General features: G+C 39.3%; 1 protein-coding gene across 1 annotated transcript in view; it reads right to left on the reverse strand.

Moving 5' to 3' along the window:
• Positions 1-17,445, reverse strand: part of CAMK1D (calcium/calmodulin dependent protein kinase ID) — a 475,179-nt gene that overhangs the window by 70,087 nt on the left and 387,647 nt on the right. The window contains exon 5 of the mRNA XM_036759709.1: positions 14,644-14,770. Coding sequence (XP_036615604.1) covers positions 14,644-14,770 — 127 coding nt within the window. The remainder of the gene's footprint in view (positions 1-14,643; positions 14,771-17,445) is intronic.

Genomic DNA, 17,445 nt, shown 5'->3' on the forward strand with positions numbered 1-17,445 from the left:
CAGTTCAAATGTTTCTGTATCCCATCAGCTCCTGCATATGAGCCCTTTTGTAACCTTCCCTCCTCAAGCCTCTTCTTTGCCAGGACTATGCATACAAGAAACATTGATATTTTTGATGTTTTCTTAATGAGAGGCTCTCCAGCCCTCAAAGTATTGTGGGAACATGGATATCCTTTGTAGAGATCTTACCCTAAAAATATATCCCCTTTATTTTATTTTATATATTCCCTTTTTGCTGTTGTTTAATCAGTTGGTCATGTCTGACTCTTCCTGACCCCATTTGGGGTTTTCTTGGCAAAGATACTAGAATGGTTTGCAATTTCCTTCTCCAGGAAACTAGTTCTTAGTTTAAGAAGGACATTGATAAACTGAAGAAATATGTAGGAGGATAGGAAAGAGCCCTGAAATCCATATCATATGAAGCTTGGTTGAAGGAACTGGGGATTTGGTGGTGTTTTTTGTTTGGTAAAGAGAAGACTAGAGGGACAAGACAGCTGTCTTTAAGTATCAGAAGACCTCTCCTCTGAAGGAAGAATTAGACTGTCTCTGGCCTCAGAGGACAGAACCAAAAGCAAAGAATAAAAGTTGCAAAGGGGCGAATTGAGGCTTGGTGTCAGGAAAAACTTCCTAAAAATTTTATCATGTCTGGAAGTGGAACAGGCTGACTCCAGAGGGGGTGAGTTATCTTTCCTCTGAAGTCTTTAAATACAGGCTTGATAGCCACATATCATAGTGAGGATTTCTTTCAGGTGTAAGTTGGACTAGATGCTCCTTTTTTAAGTTGGAGATAGTGTTTAATATGAAAAAGATCTCTGGACTTCTGGACTTGGGAGGTCTATATTTGAAACCTAATTCTGTCATTTACTAGATATATGACCCTGGACAGTCTTCCTTGCCTTAAATGGGTTAATATACTTGCTAGCAAAAAAATTAATATATTCACAGGGTAACTGTGGTGAAAGTGCTTTGTATTCAAGCTTTCCTATACTACATAAATGGGAATGGCTCTCCAGAATTTCATTCTAACACTGTTTTTTTCTATATCAAATCAATTACCAACTTTCTGGATAGAGATGGATAACTTAGTCATCGTCCTCTGAAATTCCACAAGTGAATCTTTAAGATAGATTTCTACCACAGGGGTTTTTTGTTTGTTTTTTTTTGCACAAAGAGCACATATTTGTTTAATTTTAAATAATGGAATCTTAATGATTTGTTCCAGATCTTGGGATTTTTAGAGAAAAAACATCTTGAGAGCAAAGCAGATGGCCTGATAAGGAGAGCTGTTAGTGCGAACTTTAAAAGGTACAAAAGTGATTCGAAAAAGAATACTTTACACATATAAAATATTATCATCATTAAATCAGCAATAGCTAAGAAGACAGTTATCTGGATTGGGCTCAATCCCCCATTCGACCACTCATTTAGTGACACTGCAAAATCCCATTATCCTCCCCCGCCCCATACCTCAGCTTCCTATCAACTGCACCTGTCAGCTTCTTGAAGTTTAACGGATAGAAAATAAAAGATTCTTCTTAGCTGGAAATAAGGCATTGCCATTTCTATCCTTCAAGGATTCACAATTCATTGGTGTGGGTATACCTGTCATTCATGCAGATCGCAACCCCTCTATGCCTAGATAGACAGTCTTTAAGAATTGTTCATCGCTCTATGGCCAGCTTCTTACTGAAAACCCAGCTAGACTGGCATGGAGATAATAAGGATGTTGGATATTACCAAGGTGATACTAAAAGCTTTTTAACTTGATAGGACTTACTAGAACTTGTCCTCCCCTAGCTCTGTGTAGGAGAAAGCCCAGAGGCACTCCTATGCCGAGGTGAAGAATCCAAATAAAACTTGAGTGGAGGAATGTATTTATTATAACTCTTTCAGTGTTGAGCTATCACAAGTGGCCTCTGAGTATCCAATATTCTGAATACTCCTTTAGGATTATTATGAGATTCTGGCTCTCAGGGCTGCTTCTCTGAGTGCAGGCACAACCTTTTTTTCCTCTGAGGCCCTCCAGCTAAGTGATGAGAAGAACCACTGCACTCTTGCTAATGGATGTATGTGAATACATGTTGTCTGAGTCAGAGAGCAGTACTGCTGGATAGAGTTACTGAACTGTGTTATAAACAAGGAGAAAAAAAGGAGCTCTGGAGGAAGAAAGTAGGAGATGAATATGACATTTCCTTGACCTTTTCATAGCAATGCATAATTAATTCCCTTTTCAGAACTGAAAAATCAATTCTAGTTATCAAAGGAAGCAAAATTCTCTTGTTGTGTTGAATGTAAGACTTTAGACAGAACCAGGGCAAGTAGGAGATGGTATTCTAAGAGCTGACACTTACTGAAGCCACTCTAAGGTTTGAAAAGCATTTTGAGCTAGAAGCAAAGGGGCCGTATTGAGGAATTTTTCATATGAATAAAGATACGACAGTTCTGGTCAGGTTTTGTTCCCAGCAACAGAGGGACTTTTCATGTAGGCAGAAAACATCTCTCATTTCATGCATAAAAAATGTAAATGATACTGAATTTTTTACCATAAACAGGGTGTTAAAATGTTGCCATTTTGCATAGTTTCTTAGTGATGTTATCAAGGTTACTGGCAAGGAAGATAATACTGGAATGAATGCTCTTGCTTTTGGTTTGGCTGATAACTTAAGTCACAGAAATTGAGAGGCATAGACAATGCTCGGATCACTTAGTTTCTCCTCTCGCTGGTACAGCTCTCTTCCCCCCATTTTTGCAATGGTTCTGATTGCTACAGGAACAATTAAGGTGACATTTGGCTAAAAAGCACAGCCAAAGATCAGCCTGCTCCTATTTCCTAGCAGCCTAATGGCTTTTTGAGTTTTTACCATTGGCATGTTGAAGCATACCACTCTTGGCTTTCCTTTCCAACCCAAAGGAGGAGTAGCTATTCAGATACTCTGGAAGCTAAAATGTGGCTGGTGGGTGAGAAGGAAGTGGGGAGGGGAGGAAGGTAGGAGAGAGCAACGGGCAGGACACAGGAGGGCAGCTGGTGTTACAAAATGTGCTAGAGATGGAGACTGTAGTGGGAAGGAAGAAAAAGAAAGCTTCTAATGAGAGGTTTTAAAACAGGGTGCATCAAGTGATTCTGCTACAGGGTTTCTCACAGGTTCAGTTTCAAGGTTAAGTATATTATTCCACTGTAATTCAAACTGTGACAGCAACATGTCTATTACCCAATACTGTAAGCATTCCTTTCTTCTGAGGACTAAGGGCAAGACTGGCCACCTCCACGCTAAATATAAGTACCCTATTTAGAGTAACTCTGGGGCTTTTCGAAAATTCTATAGAGAGAAAAGATATGAGAGATGGCCTTCAATCCTCACTTCCCTTTCCCCCACCTCCTATGGCAAGCACAAGCTCACCCTCCCTGAGATTCACTGAGGGTCCCTGAGATCACACTTGATTTAGTGCAAATGGAAGTCTGGTGAGCTGGTGGAGGTCCAAAGAGAATGCCAAAATTCACTTTGGAAGTTGAAAAGGTTGATTTTTTACAAATATGCCATGTACCAGCATGTAGCAGTTCTAGAGGAAGATTCTCAATGTACTTGCAGGACCCCTATGGAGGATTTATGGAAAACTATCAACAAGAATTGCTCAGAATGAGAAGGAATGGATGCTTATCAGATTTACATAAGACACTGCAGCTAACTACCACGAGACAGAATCAGAAACCAAAATTATCCCAACAGGCTAGCATGCTGGACTGCATCCAATAACACAAAGTGTGTTAGGACTAAGGCATCTAGGTAGCTCAGTGGATAGAGTGCCAGACCTAGAGTCAGGAAGACCTGAGAAATCCATCCTCACATGCTTCCTAACTGTGTGACCCTGGGCAAGCCGCTTAACCCTGTTTGCCTCAGTTTCCTTACTTTTAAAATGAGCTGGAGAAGGAGATGACAAACCAATCCAGTATCCTCACCAAGAAAACCTCAGCTGGGGTCACAAAGAATAAACATGACCAAAAAAGACTGAACAACAACAAATTAAGGATAAATGTAAAGTCTTACACATAGTCTAGGAAAGTCAACTTCATAGATCCAAGATGGAGATGAGGGGGTATATGCCTAGACAGTATTTTTTTCTGGAAATTTTTTTGGAGTTTTAGTGCCCTTCTAGTGGAAGTCAACAGGATAATGAGATAATGCAAACTTGGGCTGCATTAGGAGACATGTAATATCCAAGACAAGGAAGGTGTTGGTCCTTTAGTATCCTGCTTCCTCAAACCAACCCTGGAATTTCATGTTTAGTTTTAGGTCCCACATTTAAAGAAAGAAATTACTAAGCTGGAGAGCATCCAAAGAGGGGATGCCAGAGCAGTTAAAAAAAAAGTAGAAGAAAGCCTTAAAATGCAGCCATGTGAAAATAGTTAAAGGAACCAAGAATGTCAAACTTGGAAAAGAGAAGCTTGGGAGGAGGAAAGGGGGTAATGGTTGTGTCAAAGCATTTGTGGAAGAGGGATTGTGCTTAGTCTTAAAGGGCAGAACCAGAAAAGTGGGGAGAAGTTGTAGCAAGGAAGTATACTCAGGCTTGATGTAAGGAAAAAAACTTCTAAAAATTATATGTTCCAAGGGGGTATGTGTCAAGAGGCAATGGATTCCCTTATTGCTGTAGTCTGCCACATAAAGGCCCAGTGTCCAGTTTGGGTAGATTCTATCCAAGTCTGGGAGCAAGAGCAACTATCAATCAGCAAGCATTTATTAAGTGCCTGCTGTGTTACTGGCACTGTGCTAGACACCTAGGATACAAATATAAAAGTGAAACATCTCTTGTCCTCATTGAGTTTAAACTCAACAAGGGGATGGAGCCATAATACATATGTGAATGCCAGAAAAGGGAGCTCTGGTCTATGCAGTCACAGGGATTGTGAGGAGACCCACAGGGCAGTAGATTTTCAGATCTTCTTTAGGGGCAATGATAACATTGAGATGATTATTTTTCCGTGTGTAAGAAGTATAAGGGAGAGTGGGGTATATGTGGCAATGCATGTAGATGTCCTGTTGAATAACTGGATGGAGTGAAGCATGGTCTTGGAGTCAACCAGATACAGAGAGGTGAGATGAGCATTGACTCTAGAACCTTCCAACTCCTGGCAGCCGTGCCTCAAGGCAAGTCTCCAAGTTTAGTAGATTAACTTTCTCTGGGTGGAATTCTGTTGGTCCAGGCTTAAGGTTAGGGTTCCTGGTGGGGAGAGTCAAAAAGGAGCAGAACAGATGAAAAAATGCCTTGAATGCTGCCACTATGCTAAAAGGATAGACCAGCACTTCATCTCTGCTCAGAAAAAAAAAAAGAATTTGGTTTAAATGACTTTGGAGGAAATTACACTAGAAAAAAAGGAATTCTGAAGAACCTCTGAAATATCTGTGTGCTATACTAATACTCTCATAAGGCTTAGAAATTGAGAGAAGGGTGCCTAGGACAGTGGGTGGACCCCCATGGAGGATTTATAGGTGGCCATGGACAAGAATGTTTACAATTACATGTTCAATGATTGCAGAATGACTGAATAAATTTTTATACGTTCATGTAAAAGGAGGAGGAAAGTGCTACGAAAACCAACAAATATGAAAAATACAAAGAAATATGGAAAGGTTCAGATAAAATGACATAAAGCAAGATCAACAGAAGCAAAAGATTGTGTACGTTAAGTACAGTATGGTATAGTGGCTATGCAATCAAGGATCTGGCTTCAGATCCTCTCTCTGTCATATACTACTTGTGTGACCTTGGAAGAGTCACTTAATATCTCTTGGGCTCCTTCTTTTCCTGTGAAATGAAGGAATTTGGACTAGACTTTGAAGTCCCTTAACGCCCATGATCTGATGAACTAAATACAAAAGAAAATAAAAATAACAACTTCAGAAAAAGACTAAAGGAAAACATCCTTTCCGTTTGTCATTTGTTAATTTAGTCAGGTCTACTTTGTAAACATGTTTAGTATCATCTTTTCAGAGAGCTAGAATATTTTTTTTATTTCGCATTCTGCATGGGTTTTTTTGTTGTTGTTGATGGCCATATTTATAATAAAGACAGCCTAAAATCAACTGTGAGATATTTTAAATAAATTACTGAGGGAATTTGTGGCAACTGAGGTAGAGAAAAGGTAGAGAAAGAGGGAGAGAGAGAAATTAGTTCTAAACACTTATGCATATTCACTTTCGTTACAAAACATGCAAAATGCAGAAGTGTGGCCCTTTACTAAGGATTTTTTTTTTTTGCTAAGCACATGATTCTAATCATGAATGATTATTCAGCAAGACAAAAACCCAGCTGTTTTAGTTATTCAACCTAAGGTGAGAAATTGGATTGGTTTCAAGATGGTGGCTAAACAGCCATTGCAACAACCATTACTCTTGTCTTTTCTCCCTAACAGAAAAGTTTGGGGCCCTGGAAATATCCTGCTAAGACAGCACAGCCTTATGTCCCTTCAGGAAGGCATTTTTTTGGTTATTTGACAACTCCTTAAAGGTTATGAGTTGTATACCAATTTGATTTCTTTTCCCCAATCTAGAAGAACCAGATGGAGAATATTGGAAGTTTTCTTCATATATTAATGGCATCACTGAGAAGCAGTTGGGACAGATTATCAATCTGCTACTCAACAGGGGTTGCATTTCTCACCTTCTTTCTCAGCTACATAAACTTAAAACTGAAGTTTCTTAGTGCCTTCTTGTTTATGCTCAGTGGCCTTTGGAGAACATGTCAAGACAGCTGAACAGAGAACACAGGAAGTTATCGCAGTTGTTTCTTTGCTTTCACACAGTCTCTTTAGAGAGTGTTTGTCTTGGGGGCATATTGTCTCCAATTTTATTAACTAGGGCACCAAATACATGCAAGTCTAGTTTCTTCTGTATATGACTACAGAAAGAAAGGAAAATAGTGTATGGAGAGATTGGTTTCCTTTGCCCCCTCAGCCATGTCTCCCACCTTCTCTTCTATTAGTTTCCTACCTAGGCTTTCTATTACAACCATGATGAATTACAACCACAGAATTGAATTTTAGAGCTGGACAGCACCGTAGATGTCATCTAATCCAACTGCAATTCATGAAGCATGAATGACCTTTTTAATATCCCCAAGGGGTCATTTACCACTGACATTCAGTGAACCTTTGGTTCTCCAAAGTAGGGATAGTTCGCCATTATACAAAATATGCAAGTGAGACTTACATTTTGTCCTTGTTCTATGTTGGAGGAATAAGATGAAATAAGATGGGGGAAAAGATGTTCTCATTACTCCAGGATCACAGCCCAGGGAGAAGGGAAGTAGGAATTCCTCTCAGACCCAATCTGATAGCCTCATGCTTGCTTCTCCAAAGCAAAGGGAATGAGAAGAATAAGACAGAAGATGCCAAAGCAGAAGAGGAGACACAAAGATGTGGTACTCTGATGCAGAGGAAACAGACTGGAAGCAGGGAGATCAGCTGAATTACTAAACATTTTTTTCCCTGTCTTTGCTCCCAACTAGACTGTAAGCCCTTCAGAGTCAGTAATACTATCTCAATGCATTTTAAATCTAACCTGTTCCTGGCACAATGTCACCCACAAATACCTGTTATCATTATGAGTCAGCTTGCCACCAGCCTTCCCCACTCCAGTCCATCCTTCTTTCAGCTGCCAGTGATTTTCCTAAAGTACAAGTCTGACCATGTCACTCCCCTGACCCCTGCCCTACTCTGTAAACTCCAATGGCTTCCTGTCACCCCTGGGATCAACTACAAAATGTCTGTGGTATTCAAAGCCACGTAAATACCCCCACCCCACCCCCAGCCTTCCGGTCTTCTTACACCTTACTCTCAATCATGTACTTTTAGGTCTGGTGACACGGGCTTCCTTACTATTCCACAAACAAGATACTCCATCTCTCAACTCTGCGTATTTTCTCTGGCTGTTGTTCATCTGTCTCCTGGTTTTTTTGGCTTCCTTCAAGTCCCAGCTAAAATTGTCCTTTCCACAGGAAGCTTTTCCCAACCCCCTTTAATTCTAGTGCCTCCCTTCTGTTAATCATCTCCTATTTATCCTGTATATAACTTGTTTCTAAATATGTTTGAATATTGTCTCTCATTGGATCATGAGCTCCCTGTGGACAGGGATTGTCTTTTGCCTATTTTTTGTATCCCCACTGCTTAGCATGGTACTTGGCACATAGTACATGCTTAATAAATGCTCACTGACTGATTATGGCCAAAATCATATTTCAAATAAAGTTGACTTTAATGATACAAGACCCCACAGGTGACATTTCTTTCTAAATGTTGTCTGAATCCGGGGTACTTTGTACTAATAAATTTTAAAGAGCAAGATTCAAGCCTATAAAACTCCTAATGTCTTTTAAACAAAAATAAAACACAGAAGGGTATTGGACATGCAGCTGTATAGTATGCTTCACCCCCTCCCCACCCACTTTGTTATTTCTTTAATATTATGTATCTTGCTCAAATTAAAGTGATTGTTTTACCATTCCATAAACTGGCTATTCACCCAAACAGTCATTTAAATAAAAAATGTTTTTTCAGCTAAAAACTATCACGATGCTAAATAATCAGTACAAAGGTAATGAAATTATGCATTGCTTTGGGTTGGCAAAGAAAATCACTCTCATGTTATGTTCAGATTTATTCTCGACTCTGAAGGAAATGTTCCAGATGAAAGCACATTCAGAAACTCAAGAGGCTCCAGTGGATCAATGTGGATGTTCACTGCAGTGATGTAGATTACGATTCAGCCATGCTGGCACATCCTTTGTGACTCTTGTCTATTTCCTCTCATGAAATAGCCACAGGAGGTCCTTCCAACCTTCCTTGATTTTTCCTAGCATTGCAAGGCTAGCAATGAGGTGCTCAGGTTGAAGACTTTGTTTTTGCTACATGTACAGCCCATCTTTTTTCTCTATTACTCACTTCCTTCATGATATCTCTACATCTCTTCTTCTTTAAAGTTCCTTGTTTGGCAGATGCTACAGTCTGCCATTATGCCCACCATGAACCTGCCCATTCATCTCCCACATTTCTATTTTCCAGAGTCTGTTGTATTCCATTTCACACAGCCATAAAATAATACTGGAAGACTGCTGATATTAAAAATATGGGCCTTTGTTTTTTAGAGAAGCTTGGGGATATCAGAAGACCTTTGCAATTTCCTGCAGGCAATCCAGTCTGCTCTCCTGTTTCTTTTTAATTCTGAGGCCTACTTATCATTTGTACAACCTGTCTCAGATATATAGATAATACATATAATATATACATATATGATGCAATATATATACACAACACAATAATATACATAATATAGGATATACATCACAAGCATATTTGTATATGTTGATATATGTGTTTGTATATACACATAAAAATGGACAGTCTATAAATTGTTTAACCAACTTCATGTCATAATCTCAGCAATTAGGTATTCTTCATCCACTTGGTTTTTCCTTTCTGTATGATTAGGCCAAACAATTTCTTCCAGGAAGCCTGGCAGGGTTTCAGGGGTTGATGCAACTAGCATGACATCATCCTGTAACAGAAGCATCGGGAATACTTTACTGTTTAGGAGATTCCAGTTTAGCTTGGATTCCATTTTAGATCCCCTCTAGCCCACTGGCCCACCTTTGACCAGTATTCACTTCCCTGTTTTATGCCTTGCCTGGTTTTTATGGTCAGAAAGTCGGTGAACAAGATTCTCTCTACTGTTGAATGTTTCAAGGAATCATGAATGATTTTGATGTATGGATGGAAGATGCTTTGTTTGAAGAGAGTCTTTAAAATAATGTTTTACTCTACTGAATAAAGTACTTAAAATAATCAACAAAAATATAGTGGTATCTTGCAGTTGATTGAGCAATGATAAAGATATGTATAGTCTGACATAGAATATCATTTGTGAAAGTTTGACTGTTTCTACTGATACACTAAGAATGTCCTTTCTGCATTTGTAGATTATTCTCACAGACTTTATAAAAATGAGAAAGAAGGCACATAGGTTTAGTAGTTTTTCCTCGGTAACCTTTTTTGTATTAATGAAATCTAAGATTTTTTCATGCCTTTGGTAGCTTCTCATGCTTTATATGCCTTGTGGATTGACCCCTTAACCTCCTCACAATTGTTACCTTCAGCATAAAACTCTTCTATGCACAGTCGCTCTAATCTGGTTGCTTCTACATTTTTAGTGCCATTTCTGTATCCCCTATAAGCATGTTAGGGATTATGATATTGTACTCCAAGAGTGGTGGTTCAGCTGGTCTCATTTGTAAAAAAATGACTTGTTATAACAATCTTCGCAGATATTTTCCATGTTTCTTCTGTTCGTTCTCCTCTTTCTCTTTTAATCACGGGGATGATTGCTTAGCTGGGGTTCTAATCAAGACTTCTTTAAATTAGTTTTGTTCTCCATTGCTTCTCTTTTATGAGATAATACTGTTCATAAGCTACCATCATCCTTCTCTGTAAAATTTTACAAATAAGTTTATATTCTAAATCCATACGCCCTTTTACCAGCATCTCTTTGTTAGGAAAGTAAAGTGTATGTTGACTAGGGCACTCTTTAGGTTTTTTTGGTCTTCTTGTTATGGTGATTGATTTATATTAATTAAATTTCTATATGCAATCATTATAATCAGTATTGATGTCTTTTCTTATGTCCATTACCAATGAGGATAAAAATAACACCTACTTCCCAGGGTGCCAAAGATCAAGTAAGAAAATCATAAAGCACTTAGCACAGTGCCTCTAATCTGGTTGCTTTTACATTTTATTGTTATTGAGTCATTTTTCAGTCATGTCCAACTCTTTGTGACTCCATTTGGGGTATTCTTGGCAAAGATACTGGCATGGTTTGCCGTTTCCTTCTCCAGCTCATTTTGCAGATGAGGAAAAGAGGCAAGCGGGATTAAGTGACTTGCCCAGGGTCACACAGCTAGGAAGTATCTGAGGGCAGATTTGAACTCAGGAAGATGAGCCTTCCTGACTCCAGGGCCAGCCCTCTATCCACTGTGCCACCTAGCTGTCTGCCTGGCACATAGTAAGTACTATATAAATGATACCTATTATAAGTAGTAATACATAAAGGTTTACTTTGATTCTCTTCTTTGGGTTCTGAAGCTTGGGAGAATAAGCTTCCCCCGAATCATCTTCATAGAACTCCTTCTTGATTCCAGGTTCGGATGAGACCACTTCAATAGACTACTGCAGAGCTCGATCCAGATATCGCTGGGACTTCTGGACAGTCTAGACACCTAAGGAACTTCCTCTGCTTCTACTTTTCCTGCTACATATCCACATGACAGTGAAGGCACTGGAGGTAAATAGTGCACGTATGTGGTCTGAGGAAGTGATTCTGACTTAATAAGATGAAGAGCATCTTTGTAAGTGGTGCTTCATCTTTTTGACAATGTGCTTTTCCCCTCAGCAGAGGGGGAAATTCTCATTCTGAGACATGTTCCACCTATTTGTTGTGTGGCTTAATGCCATAGGAATGGAAGATCCCAGAAGGCAGGTACCACTTGTCCATGATCTCATATCACCACCTCTTGATCCCACTACACAGTGTTCAGCAGAAATCCAGGAACCTTGTGAGTGCTCAGTAACAATAGAACATTCATATTTCTCTGTCTTCCTTATGCTTCCTCAAGGAAAAAAAAATCCAACATGCTAGTTCCCTCTACTGTCTCTCAGGCACTGAGGATGGGAACAGAATCCAGACGTGGCTCCTTGTACTTCAGCAGCACTAGAGAGTGCACAAAACAGTAAGAGAACCACATGATTTGGTTGACAATTATTTAGAAAGCCAAAAGAGTTCACATTTGGGCTCATAGTTCTTTAGCCAAGAGAGAAAAACCCAAAAATTTATTTTGAAAAAATATCCTCAAACACCAAAAATTAAAAACTAAAATGGCACAACATATAATCACAGGTATTCTTTGTCAGGACTATTTGATCATATTTTAAAAAACATACTTAAAAGTGAAAACTGGATGGATGCACGGTACTGAAAAGCAGATTCCTGGTCTGGACTGCGTCATATATCACAGCTTCATTGAAAAAAGAAATCCCCAAAATTTTTTCTGCCAATTGTTCTTGAAATTATTACACTGGTTGCATTATTAAATAGCGAACAGTTTTTCTTTTCCATGTGGACCTCAAACCCTCTAGTATTCTCAATCTACACAGATCTATTTTATGTATTTGCAGTAAATGACTAAATCATGAGTATGGATTTGTGCCAAAGATTTTGCAATAATCAATAAAAGGAGGTTAAACAAAAAAAAAGAAACCCTGTATTGGCAGAGCGACTGAACAACATGACTTAATAGGGTTTTCATTTTCTAATTGCCGTGATTCAGTGTGGGTGGAATAGATACTTCTCCTTACTCCTTTTAGGAGACCGTGGGATTAGATAACATTCATTTTATTTTCTGCTTGCCCACTGGTTTGTACAGATCTGTCTCTCTCCCCCAGTCATGCATACACACACACACACATAGACACACACGCACGCACGCACACCCCAAAAACCCTCATGATATGGCTTGGCTCTCTCCTACTTCCACTATCTTGTTGTTTTAGATACAAATATACCAAGAAGCAAAATGAGTAGATGCTATTTCTTGCCTAACAGATGAGCAGCCAGCAATAACCTTTATAAAATGATCACTAGGGTTACTCCCCACCTGCTATCCAGCACATACAATTTAGAGGAAAAGGTCCCTTTTAAAAAGGGGAGTGACTGGCCATGCAGTGTACTCGGGATTCAGACACAGCCAAATGGTGTCATCTTAGTTTTGCCATTCCTATCCCCTTTTCTCTTTCCCCTACCCTTTAATCTTTCCCCTCTGTAACTCCATTTCTTCTTCCTTCTTGTCTTCTATCCATTAAATTGCAACAACATTTTAAAAAAGGAATGATTGGATATGACATATGAAAGACCCCAAGGGAAACACTGAAAACTAAGTGATTTTGTGTCTGACACAGCCTCAGACTACATTATATAAGGACTTGAAAAATTGTTGGAGAGTGGGGAAAGCATTGGATTTGGATTCTGCAAACCTGTGAGTGAATCTTATGTCTGCTGCTTATAAGTCACTGAATCTCTCCAGGCTTGAATTTCCTTGATTATAAAACAAAGAGGCTGAACTGGATAATCTTTAAGGTCTCTCTCAGCTCTAAAATCTATTCGGCCAGAATCATCATCATCATCAATAAAATATACATAGTGCTTTAATTTCAGAAGTCTTTGGTTCAAACCCCAGCTCTGCCACTTTTGACCATGGGCAAAGTCACTTTACCTTGCTAGGTCTCATCTGAAACATTACGGCCTTGGATTAACGGCCTCCAAGTAATTTATGGAGAGCACTTTGGAAATCTTCATAGGATCGTAGATGTAGAGATAAAAGGGCCCTCGGAACACACTAAATCCAATGTCCTTGTGTTAAGGGGCAGCCAAGTGGTACAATGGGTAGAGCACAGGAGTCAGGAGGACCTGAGTTCAAATCCCACCTCAGACAATTACTAGCTGTGTGACCCCAGGCAAGTGACTTGACACTTAACCCTGTTTGCCTCAGTTTCTTCATCTGTTAAAAAAAGCTGGAAAAGGAAATGGCAAACCACCCCTGGTATCTTTTCTAAGAAAACCCCAAATGGGGTCACAAAGAATCTGAAATGACTAAACAATGATCACTACATACATCATCTGACTTGATCACAGAGTGTTAGAACAGGGACAGATCTTAGAGATCATTTGATTCAAACCTCTCATTTTTCGGATGGAGAAACCAAGGCATGGAGAAAGGAAATGAGGTGTTCAAGGTCACATGGCCCGCTAAGGGCAGAGATGAGCTGAGAAACCAAGTCTCCTGCCTCTTTATATGTGGTGTTCTCTGCTATACCAAGTTGCTCCTTGCAGCAACTGGACAGTACAAACTCATGTCAAGTCAATGTCTGCTGTGTGCTCATAATTTAAGGGCTGTGTCTAATTACTGGGAATGAGAGAGGCTGAATGCTGGGGATACAAAGAAAGGCAAAAAGCAGTCCCTGCCATCAAGGGCCTTGTAGTCTAGCAGAGGAGACAACATGCCAACAACTCTTTACACATGAGATGCCTAACAGGATAAATTGAAGGTAATATTACGTCACAGGGAAAGCAGTGGCATTAAGGGAGATCAAGAAAGGCTTCTTGCAGAAGCGGGATGTTAGCTGGAACCTAAAGGAAACCAGGAACCTAGGAGTCAGAAGTAAGGGAGGGGAGAGCCTTCCAGGTGTGGGACAGCTGGTGGACATCCCCAGAGTTAGGAAAGGGAATGTTTTGTGTGAGGAACCAGAAGGAACCCAGTATCACAGTATCATAGAGGATATGGAGGAGAGTAGCAAGTCAGAAGACTGGAAAGGTAGGAAGGAGACAGGTTAAGAAGGGCATTAAAAGCCTAAGAAAGGATTTGCTATTTGATCCCGGTAATGGGGAGTTAATGGCAACACCCCCAAAACCTATGGTCTTTTTATTCTGTCCCCAAGGGAAATGAGACCAAGTTGGTCACCAGCTGACTTTATATACTTAAAGGGACTTGTGAAGTCCCCAAATGCACATACACACTCCTAGAACAACTACCCACAAGTGTACTTACCCACATATCCTGGAGTGCCACATGCTGTAGACATGACATCTCCTTTACCTTCCATTTTGGACAACCCAAAGTCACTGATCATGATTTTGGACTCCTCATCCTGGCTGTAGTACAAAAGATTTTCAGGCTAACATGGGGGGAAGAAGCAGAAAAACAAATACAAATATTTTATACAATTGAGTTAAATCTGAGAGAAGACAATGTCTAATACTTGAGGCCAAACATGGCAAACTCACACTCATAACAATTTAAGGTTAAATAAGGCCATTAAATTATGAAATGTATAGAGTGACTGAAAGCTAGATCTTTCTTTGGGCTGGCCTGTAAACTTCCTAGAATTACTAATTTTTAAATAGTAAATAGTGAGACAGGTGGGAAACCGTTCATTCAATTTCTATGCTAGCTGAAAGGGAATCACCAGGCAACAAAACCACCTCTCAGTTATAGCTTCACTTTTTAAATGGTGAGACCATGATGATGATCAGGAGGAAGAAGCATAATTAATTATGTATCATAGGATTCTATTTCTCTTTCCATCCCAAGTGTCTTTTCTACTTCTGGAGCTGCCACTGAGAGAGATAGGAATGTGACATTTATTAAAAGGTCTAAGTGGCTATCTTAGGAGGAATGAAAGAAAATGCATTTATTAAGTGCTTACTGTGTGCAAAGCACTGTGTTAAGCGCTGTGGAAGCAGATTTAAAAAAGGACAGTCACTGCTCCCAAAGAGCTCACGTTTTAATAGAGGAAGACAGCACACGTAGGAAGGTTGAGATGCATGGCAAATGCATCCATTTTTGCCTAGTCCGGTTTATTTTTTCCCTCATTAGAATGTAACGTTCTCATGAATAGGGATACTTTCATTCTTTGTACTTACACCAACAGCATCTAGCACAATGATTGGCACATAGTAGATATTCAATAAATGTTAGTCTATTAACCGATGGCATTAAGTATTAAAAATCCATTTAATAAATAATTAATGCTGCTACTCATTTACACTAATCTCAAAAGGAACAATTTGTAAAAACTGTACTTTGGGATGAACTTTCTAACATTCTGCTGGGCTAAATTAGATTTTCTTTCCTTTCATGATTTCCCACCAACTTCCGCAATGGTACCAATGTACTTCCCATTTACTGCTTTTGTTCGGTAGTATATTCTACGGAAGAATAAAATAATTCTGTGCAAAGTGCACATAATTGAGGCAGAGAGAAAGAGAAAATGTTACACTAGAAAACTATCAGAGACTTAAAAAAATGAAAAACAAAACACTACCCTATACCTTACTCTCCCATTAAAATGGAATGTCCAGTCCCCAAAGGTATCTTTTGCAATGGCTCAAGGCTTGGTTTGCTTTTGAATGAATAAACACCACTGTTCAGTTCAATTTTCTGAATATTTTCCGAACCTGGGTTCACAAAGAAATCCATTGGGGGAAATGGGTGAGTACTTGCTTTCCTTGTCCATGTATGTTTTAAAATGGGATGATTTCTACTCCCTAACAGTTTATCAAGATACAAAAACTGTGTAAATTTAGGGATTTTTTTTAAAGGCTGGAGGAGAGATACATCGTTACCTCTTCTGTATGATTATAATCTTAGCAGTCTGGGGTCAGGAAGTTAAGTAGATTAGTTTATTTCTCTTAGAAGTTTATAAAAATTTCATAATCCAATCTTATCCTACTTCACAGAGGCCAAAGCCCTTTTTGGGAGATCACAAAGGGACTCTAAAGCGGCAGTGTTCTACTTTCAGCAATTACACGCTGTGAGTTTGATGGTCTAAAAGCTTCGGTTCAATCCAATCCAAATTGGAAACGCTTCCCCATAAGGACAATGTGGGAGTGAAATACAATATATATCCCATAAAGCCAATGTTTCTGTCTTTCTAAGAGGAAATAAATGTTACCCACCACGATATGGCCTATTATTCTTCTTAGAAATTATTTTAAATAAGTACCAATAATCAGCCCACTCATTCTACTCCTACATGGCTACTAACTTGGCTCTTAAAAGATGCCTGCTGTATTTGGAAAACACAATCTGATGGTGGGAAAATACTTCTGAGGTGTACAGGCAATGGATGGGATCATTTAGCTCAGTGAAGGATTTAAAAAGCCCTTGAAGGAGTGATAATCCTTCTGAAATCCTAAGAAATGTATACGGTGTAACCCAGCTCATAAAAGCTACCAAAAGTGCATATTGCCACAGTCAGTAGAGGAAGGGTCATGGAAGGAAAATGAGAGTGAGATGGAGATACACTCATAGAGAATATGTATTACTTTACAGCCCTGAAAAACTAAAGACTACCACAATTCCCTGCCTTTGACACAGCCCCAGGGTACCTCTCAAAATTTGATTTTGTTGGCTAGATAAAAATCCAACCCTGGGTGAATTAACATCCCTGGGCCTTGTTCTCATCTGTTAAATGGGATAGTTGGATTCAACTAACAAAGTCCCTTCCATCTCTATACCTACGATGCTACAATCTTATGTTTATGAAAGATGGTGTGGCATAATGGGTAGACAGCCAGCCTGGAAGTCTGGAAGACCTGAGTTCACATCCTGCCTCTTGATATGTCCTGGCTCCTTTACTCTGGGCCAACTATGTAAACTCTCAGGGTCCCCAGGCAATTCTATGACTATAAATTACAGAACCAGTGCTGACCTGCACTGATAGTAGAGGAAGTTTCCTCCCTAGGAGCACCATACATTAATGAAATCACAAGCCAAATAAATAAATTATAAATAAATAAAAACAATTTAATATTCAGTCCACTAGACTGTGAGGTCTTTAACACCAGG

Source organism: Trichosurus vulpecula, chromosome 5, assembly GCF_011100635.1.
Source record: "Trichosurus vulpecula isolate mTriVul1 chromosome 5, mTriVul1.pri, whole genome shotgun sequence".
Taxonomy (NCBI): Eukaryota; Metazoa; Chordata; class Mammalia; order Diprotodontia; family Phalangeridae; genus Trichosurus; species Trichosurus vulpecula.